The sequence below is a fragment of the Mirounga angustirostris genome, unplaced genomic scaffold (assembly GCF_029215605.1).
Source record: "Mirounga angustirostris isolate CCGP_5_RB_7025 unplaced genomic scaffold, mMirAng1.0.hap1 SCAF_3, whole genome shotgun sequence".
Classification (NCBI taxonomy): Eukaryota; Metazoa; Chordata; class Mammalia; order Carnivora; family Phocidae; genus Mirounga; species Mirounga angustirostris.
In genome coordinates, this window is record NW_026991711.1 from 186317140 (window position 1) to 186326092 (window position 8953).

Here is an 8953-nt window from a genome sequence, read left to right on the forward strand (position 1 = left end):
TGGTGGTGGTGGGGGGGGTGTTTTTCTACCTTTACTGTGTACAGGTATTGGGAGGTGTTTAAATCAGACGAAGACAGAGTTCTGTTCTTCGATCAGCCACTACCCACTAGGAGCCTTGGGCAGCACTCATATTCTTTTTTTTTTTTTTTTTTTAAGATTTTTTAATTTATTTGAGAGACAGAGTGAGAGAGAGCACAGAAGAAGAGGGAGAGGGAGAAGCAGACTCCCCACTGAGCCGGGAGTCTGACAAGGGGCTCGATCCCAGGACCCCGAGATCATGACCCGAACTGAAAGCATATGCCCAACCGACTGAGCCACCCAGGCGCCCCACCCATATTCTTTCAGACCCTTAATTTCCCCATTTGTAAAAGGAGAGGTCTTTTTTTTTTTTTTTAAAGATTTATTTATTTATTTGAGAGAGCGAGAATGAGAGAGAGTACATGAGAGGGGTTAGGGTCAGAGAGAGAAGCAGACTCCCCGCCGAGCAGGGAGCCCGATGCAGGACTCGATCCAGGGACTCCAGGATCATAACCTGAGCCGAAGGCAGTTGCTTAACCAACTGAGCCACCCAGGCGCCCAAAAGGAGAGGTCTTTGGTGGATAAGCCCTAGCATCCCTTTAAACTTTTAAATAGCATCATGTGTGTTAAGTTCATGCACCACCACGAGGGGGAGCTAAATCCACGATTAGCTGTGCCTTGGATCAAATAACTGGAACCATAGTCAGGATGCACACCTTCTGTTTCTCAGCCTGGCATCTGCCAAGCAAAGAGCCCCAGGGTTTGGGCATCTTAAGTGGGGGTATTATGTAGACCAATTTATAATATAAAACAAACTGTAAATATTTCCAGTATAAAATATGAGTCACAAATGAAGTTACACTGATGGAAATTTCAGCTCTCTTTTGAGAATTTTTTTCTTTCCCCCTAAATCTCAGTTTTCTTCAGTCATCTTCATTATATGAGACACACTGATATCCTGAAATGTATCGTGCCGGCAATGGGGTAGCCATCTACTCTGGTGTTAGAGTTCAAATCTTTTAAAGGAGGATCAGAAGATCCATTTAATTTTTCAATATTAAGACATTTTCAAAGAGTTTCCCTTTGTTGCTTATATTTAGAATATGTTGTGATCCGAGCAGAGAAATTAGACCTTGAAGGACTGTTGAAGATAACAAGTGATTTGATTGATATCAGGATGTTTGGTGGGCTGTCAATATCGGAAGATTCAGTGTTGCTGTGTCATAGTATCCATGATGTGAATGTGTAATACTTTTTGCTTTGATATTTCTGCAGAAAGGATCTTAAGTGATTATGCCTTCTTAGACTATTCATTTCTATTTGTAATTCCTTCTTTTCCCTTATTAGAGTACTTTTAGAGTAACATAAAAATATAGGAAAGTGCAAAAGTAAAAAGTCCTGGCTGCTTTCTGCTCAAAATTGAATGTAATGGTGTCCTGAAATAGAGATGATGCTGACATGTTTCCCCCCTCCCCAGAAGGAAGTTAGGATGCAGGGGAGCAAGGCAGGACAGAGCCAAGGCCAGGCCCCGGGGCTGGGGGGTGCTAATGGGAATGCTTGGCTGCCTGGGGCTGGGGGCAGGGAGGGAAGTAGGTGGCGGGCTGTGGGCCAGGTGGGCTGAAATGGTGGCCCACGGTCGGTGGACAGAAATCAGGGGCACCCGTGCTTCCCCTTCAGACAGCTGTTGAATGCTGGGTTGGATTCCAATCCTGGTACTCAGGGTGGGGTGCAGCTTCTGCGGGACAGGTAGAGATGGCCGTGGCAACAGGCAGAGCAGGACTGTGTCCAGGGCCGGAGTGGACACCAGCTCCGGTTACACACACATGACATTGTGTGTGTTGGGGGAGGGGGCTTCATGGTAATCGCTTAGGCCTTCCTCCCAGAGACAAGGGAGGCCACTGGGCTTCCCCACTCACCATGCTCTCTGAAACGTTCGGGACATCAACCCTTCAATGTGGTGCTATTCATACTATATCTAAGCCCACAGGTTAGGGGGTGAAGGCTACTGCTCTCCTGACCTCTCGCTGGCCAGGGCTGGATGCTCAGGGGACCATCTGGGACCGGATATGCCGCCGTCTTGTACTGCACCATCTGGAATGTGTGGTCTCCTCAGACACTGTGGCAGGGAAGAGACAGCTGGAGGTTCACGTCCTGGGTTTGGATATAGCACTTCTACTCCTAGCCCTCCGACCAGAACTACTTTGCAGCCCCCTGACTGCAGAGGGCCGGGAAATGGCATGGGGAGGGGAACAGATGCAATATTTGCTGCGTACCTCTGGCCCTGCGACAAACCAGATATCCAGAATGGAGCAGGGCACACATCAAGCTCCATATATCCGTAGGCAGGACCGTAATAGTGTGCCATCTCGAACACAGTGCCCTGCTTTCACATCTTCAACATTAGAAACAAGAGAGCTTCATCCTTTCACTTCTCCTCTTTCTCCGTGTTTCTTGGGACCATATTTTTTGAACATGTGTCTGGCATTAAGAACCGACTCAGAACCAAAGACAGCATTCTACATAAAATACCTTTTGTCTTAGAAACAGAGTTTCTTACTCTCTTTTGCCTTCCAGGCTGTCCATGTTACACTCTCTTCTCTCTCCTGAAGTCTCCTTCTTCCTCACTCTTAGTTGATGTTGTGGCCTCATTTCACGGAGGATTCCGAAGCAGTCACCAGAGGACTGCCTCATCGTCCCTTCCCCTCTTCTACCGGCACCTCATCCCTCTGCCCATCGACCCTGTGAACTTCCTGTCCCAGTAAGAAGTTCTCCTCATTATCCACGGTCACACTTCCACCTGTGCATTTCAGTGCCTCTGTTCCGCTACTTTGCTCATGCAGCTGTCCCTGTCACTAGTTTTACCCTCTCTACTGGATCATTTCCATCAGCACATAAAAAAAAAAAAAAAAAAGCCTTGACCTGATTCCCCATTCTGCTCTCCAAGCAAAATTCCCTCAAAAGAGTGACTGTACTTGCTATATCCACTTCCTCTTCTCCTGTCCTTTCCTGGACTCAACGCTGCCAGGCATTCAGTCCCCACTGTGCCATCCAAACCTCTTGTTAAGGTTGCCATTTGCACACAATCTTGCGAAAACACCAGTTTTACATTCCTGTCTTTTCAGCAGCCTTTGAGACCTTGGATTTCCGTCTGGGTTTTCTTCCTTATTCTCAGTCTCCCTTGCTGGAAACTTTTTTTATTTTCTGACTGCTTTCTTTCTCTCTTTTTTTTTTTTAATTTTATTTTATTATGTTATATTAGTCACCATATAATACATCATTAGTTTTTGATGTAATGATCCACTGTTCATTGTTTTTGTATAACACCCAGTGCTCCATGCAGTATGTTCTGACTGCTTTCTTGTTGGAATGTCCTAGAGCTCTTCCCTGGGCCTTTTCTCTCTCTACAGTCACACCTACGTGATAGCATCTAATCCCAGAGCTTTAAACAGTATTTACACACTGATAATTTTCAAACATATGTTTCCAGGCCAGGTTGCCCCCTTGAACTCCTTACTTTTAAGTCTAATTGCATGCTCAACACTTCCACCTACATGTAGTATAGACATCGCAGATTTAATATGTCAAAACCAGACCTCTTGATATTCCCCCCTGCTCCCCCGGCCACATACCTATTGACCAATTCTGCTTCTCCCACAGTCTTATTTTCTCAGTCATTGGCAACACCATTCACCCAGCTGCTCAAGCCAAAAAGCTCATCATTAATTCTTCCCTTTCTTCTTACTTCTCATCTAATTCATTCACAAGTCTTAGGAGATCCACCTTCAAAATACACCTACAGTCTGGCCATCTCTCACCTCCTCCCTTGCCACCACCCTGTCACGCACCATCCTCGTGTCTTCCTGGACTTTCCACTAAGAGCACCACAATAGATTTGCTTTCCCCTGATGGGGATGACAGTATACCTTCTTCATTTTGCATCAGGATGATGTTGGTTCTCTGGCTGTGGGTCATATATCACAGATCTATTGATCCTGTCACCTTCCTATGTGCTGCTCAATGTTGATGACATCATGCTGAAGAGCAGGAGGTAGCAGATACCTTGGATGCTCAGGCAAGATATGTGTATGCCAAGGAGGTGGAGACGAACTGCACAAAAATTGAGAGGCCTGCCATCTCAATAAATTACCTAAGATCCCGCGCCTTAGATTTCCTTCTTACCATAAGAAAGCGGCCATGGATCTTTGTGGGTCTTTTTTAGTTTTCAAGGTACATACACAATTTGAGTGTGCTTCTCCACGTAGCCCTAAAGCCGCCAGGGATAAGTGGGGTGCAGCCGCTGGTCCGGATTGTGTTGTAAGCAGCCGTGCCACTGGCTTCTCATGAGCCAGCAGATTCGATGATGCTCTAAATGTCTGCAGCCTACATGGCGGGGGTGGGGGGGGTGGGGGGCCTGTCTGGGTCCTTGCTGAGACCTGCAACACGCCTCCCAAGGAAAAGTACAGCTTGTCCCCCAGGGCCTTAGGGTAAAGACAAGAATTTGTTTGTAGGAAAACTGTTCTGCTTTTGGATTTCTCCTGGGCAAAGGCTACTGTTTGGGCTAGATGGTCAAAGTCTTGAAAAGAACTAGATTTGGAGATTAGTGATGATTCCTAGGGAAGAGGTATTTGGATGGACTTCTCAGCATAAGCCAGAGGATAACAATATTTGTGTCCCATGTGACTGCTCAGCAAAAGGCACTTAATGCAGAGGAGGTTTTCAGTAATTAGATGGGTAAAATGCTCTGCTCTGTGAATGTCAGTCAGCATGTTTCCCCAGCCACCCTCCTGTTTGCTGGGCTCATAAACAAAATGGCCCGTGGCAAAGATGGGGCCTGTGTGTAGCCTCAACAGTAGCCTCCTCCTATCAAGATAAATCCGGCTACTGCCACAGGAGAGGGTAATACTGAGCCCCCAATAAAGGCTGTACTCCAGGGGGGTCCAGTCAGTAACTTGGTGGCAGGTGAGTAACCCCAGACTTTTCATCATGGAGGAAGCAGCAATTTGTCCTTCCCAGATTCTGGCCCTATTCTAGACATGGATCTGCCTTCCTTGCACACCATGGTTCTTCAGCAACATTGTGTGTAAATTGACTGAATGCCTTCCCTTCCATCATTGTATCCCATATGAGATTCCTTCGGATTATTTGACTGTAATAAATAATTTATGAAATAAATAGACATACATAAATAAATGCGGTCCTGAACACAAAATTTCTTGTCCTTAGCCGTTGCTCCATGAGGTATTGATCTTTGAGGGGTCCACAGGCTTCTTGCTTTTCTTCGCCTCATTGTAAGAGAAGATGTTGTGGAGGTTCAGACAGCTGGGGCATGTCTGAGAGGGGCTCGAGCAGAAGGGAGGAGCCAGGCCAGCATGCTCGGGCACTAGGGGTTTAAAGGGACTCTGGGCTCCTTCTTGCTTGCCCACCATGCCTACGTCTTTCCACTTCTGGATTTTCACGAATAATGACAACTGAATGGAACTGATGAAAGGGAAGTCAGAGGGCGCCTGGGTGGTGCAGTCAGTTAAGTGACCGACTCTTGGTTTCAGCTCAGGTCCTGATCGCAGGGTTGAGAGTTCAAGCCCCACGTGGAGCCCACTTTAAAAAAAAATAGTAATAATAAAATAAAATAAAATGGAGGCAAGCCTAGCAGGAGTTAGCAACGCTCCCACCTGAGAAGCTACTGCAGCACTGGATGCAAGGTAGGTCGACCGCACTGTCGTCAGCCTCTGTTAGGTGGTTCATTGGAAATGAACAATATAATGCATATATAAATTAACCGTATAATGTTGTATATGGGGCATCTGGGTGGCTCAGTCGGTTAAACGTCTGCCTTTGGCTCAGGGCATGATCCCGGGGTCCTGGGATCGAGTCCCGCCTCGGGCTCCCTGCTCCGGGGGAAGCCTGCTTCTCCCTCTGCCTGCAGCTTCCCCTGCTTGTGCGCTCTCTCTCTCTCTGACAAATAAATAAAATCTTAAAAACAAAAACAAAAACAAAAAACAACCAACCCAATGTTGTATATGTACTATTTACAGCTCTCTTGCCTTTTTCGCCTTCAGTGAGATCGGGCCTTGGTTTATGCCCTGAATCCAGGATTGCTTTGCCCTCCAGCCGCTCGTGCCCGCGTCTCTCCCCCACGAAGAGAGGGTCGTGGTGCACATGTGCACATCGCGTCTCCCCCGCTGCCTACAGGCCCCAGACACTGGGCGGTGATGTTGCGAGTGAGTAGATGCCTTGTACTTGTGTCTGACGTAACGACCCCTGGCTCTTCCCGCCCGTAGCTGTGCATGTCTGACGAGCTGTGGGAGAAGGTAGTCCAGTCGGCCTGCGACACCATCACGCCGGACATGCGGGCCCTGGCCGAGGACATAGGCTGGAGGCAGATGTTCTTCACCAACAAGCTGCAGCTTCAGCGGCAGCTCCGCAAGAGGAAACAGAGACAAGGGAGCCAGATAAACAGTAAATTTTAGGGACACGTTTTCTCACCTGCAGGGGGGTCGAGGCCTGGGTGTAGTTCCCTTCCGTGTCCAAATCTCTCCCGTTTCCTTCGACTACGAGCTCAGATTTGAACTTGCTGATTCAAGGAGCCATCGGAAAAGCACACCGGGTTTGCACACCCTGCAGCCCAACCCGACTAGGCGGGGCCTCGCTTGAACCACGACGGTCCCCCTGTTGGAGGGTCCAGTTCGTGGCCCCAGCAAAGGGCTGCGGGACAGAAAGCCCGTGACACCCGTAAGAACAAGAGGCTTCTGCTGTACAGAAACAAAAAATAAATGGTTATCCGCAGGTTTTTACTCCTTCTCTGTTTTGCTCTAGGCATTTGAAAGGATTACTTGCGCTTCTGAATTTTGGCCTGATAGAGGGGGCTCCGCGTCCCCACGGGAAACAGCGGGGGGCAGGGGCCACGGGAGGCAGCCTGGTGGGCACGGCCGCCTTCCCAGCGCTCTTCCCCTACATTTGGACTCAGGGCCCTGTCATGTGGCCCCTGGATGCCAGGCTCCGTCCCTGCACGTGGACCGCCTCGGATCTGGCCCTGGGGTGTGGCTGGAGCCAAGTCCACTGTTGCGCTCACTGAGCCTCTCCAGAGTCCAGCTTCCCCGGACTTCACATTGCCAAAAAGGCCTATAAACTTTCCTTAGGGAGATGCTGCCCCAATTTCCAGTCCCCCCAGGAATGTGGAAAGCTACCCCTTCTACCCCAGGGATTTTTAAGATCTCAGGCTGTGGGTTAACTGAGTGAAAACCCAAGTGCGGTTTGTAGTCTATTAACTTGGAAGAGGGGTAAAAACAGTACAGTTTGAGGGTAGGAAACTCCGGCTCCCTGAATGGGTAATTTACAAATTGTTTTCTTCCCAAGCTTTCCTGAGGATAAAGTACTCCCCCCACCCATGACACTCAAAGCAGCAAATCATCTGGTGACTCCTTTTAGGCTACAGAAAAAAGTAGCTGTCAACCTCCCATCACCTTATGCCATTTCTTCTTTCCCGGCAACCTGCACTTCAGTGCCCGGAAGAAATAACATATGCCCCACCTGCTCCCCGTGCAGGGAATTTCCTGTGTTATCTTGAGGCCTCCGACATGGGCTGATCTCCCCACTCAAGTCCTGCAGAGTGGCTTGGAGCCTCGACTTCAGGGATCTTTTTTACTAAACCTGTGTTCGTATCAAACCAGATTTCAACCCCCATCCCTTAAAACTCACCCCCTTAAAACTCAGTCATATATTTCCAGCGACATCTGTGAAATCGAGCGCAGTCGGCTTCCAGGCAGATGAGGAGCCTGTCAGAGTTGGGTCTGGATGTAGTCCAAGCAAAGAGCAAAGGTTTAATTGGTGAGAGAGCTGGGCTGCCTTCGCCACCCAGGAGGGCCTCCAGCAGGGTGATGCAGGTGACCGCCGGCAGGCCGGGGGGGCACGCACTTCTGCGCAGATCCTGCAGCCTTGTTTCTCCCCAAAGTCCCCAACTTCACTCAGGGCCAGAACATCGATTAATACCTTGTGTGCACAACGACCGTGTGTATGCACGGTTTGGTATGCAACATAACTGAATAAATATGAAGTCACAGCTCCTTCGTAACATTGATGCAAATATGTCAACAGCTTAAGCATTTCATATGTCCTGTTTGATCAACTAACCGAGACTCCGAAAGCTTATGGGCAGACAAGACGTTCTAGATTCAACATGAATCAGTAAAAACACAAACATGGCCATTTGAAAACTCTTAACTATCTACGGAAAATATTATAATATAAAGATAGATGCTAACGGTAAATAACAATGAAAAATGAGTTATTGATACGTTGGCTATTGCTGATAATAATTAAAACAGCACAGGTTATTATTATTCCAGTGATTATTAGCCTTAATAATTTGGGTGCCTTATTACCCGATTATAATTTTTTTTGGTCCAAAAGAAAAAGAAAAACAAACGAATACCACCAACCTAAAATCCTGTGGGGGACTGGTATCCTCAACGGTTGAAACATTTTTGCCCCTCTTCTTCAGCCTCATTTTCCATGTTAGATTCCACGTGGCGGTCCCATCGGATGAAGATAGCAGTACCTCTCTGCCTCCACAGACAGCTTTCATGTGGACGAATTACTCTGCTCTGTGTGTGACATACCATTTCAGAGTGAAATGCCACAGCATTTATAATCTTATCCTTTCCCATCTTTTAAGTCAAAAGTGTTTCTACTCTGTTCTCATTTACCCTTGTAATAGTAAAAGCAAAATGCTGATATTTTCTGATGATTTATATGTTTAGTTTTGTAAGAACAACCACTGAACAACAGCAAATGTGAAAATTTATAAAATAAAAAAATTAATATATTTTACTTACTATCAAGTTCCGTTACTGCTTTTTTTTCCTGAACAAGTTAGCATAGTACATGCATTCAACCCCAGTTATGATGGAATCCAAACTATTGTGCACTGGGTAGACTC

At 47.3% G+C, this 8953-nt stretch overlaps 1 protein-coding gene across 1 annotated transcript in view; it reads left to right on the top strand.

Annotated features, from left to right (window-relative positions):
* The window catches only part of FBXO36 (F-box protein 36), a 90735-nt gene extending 81782 nt beyond the window's left edge, over window positions 1-8953 (top strand). Inside the window, exon 4 of the mRNA XM_045867796.3 lies at window positions 6297-8953. Within this exon, the coding sequence (XP_045723752.1) occupies window positions 6297-6485 (189 nt within the window). The 3' untranslated portion in view covers window positions 6486-8953. The remainder of the gene's footprint in view (window positions 1-6296) is intronic.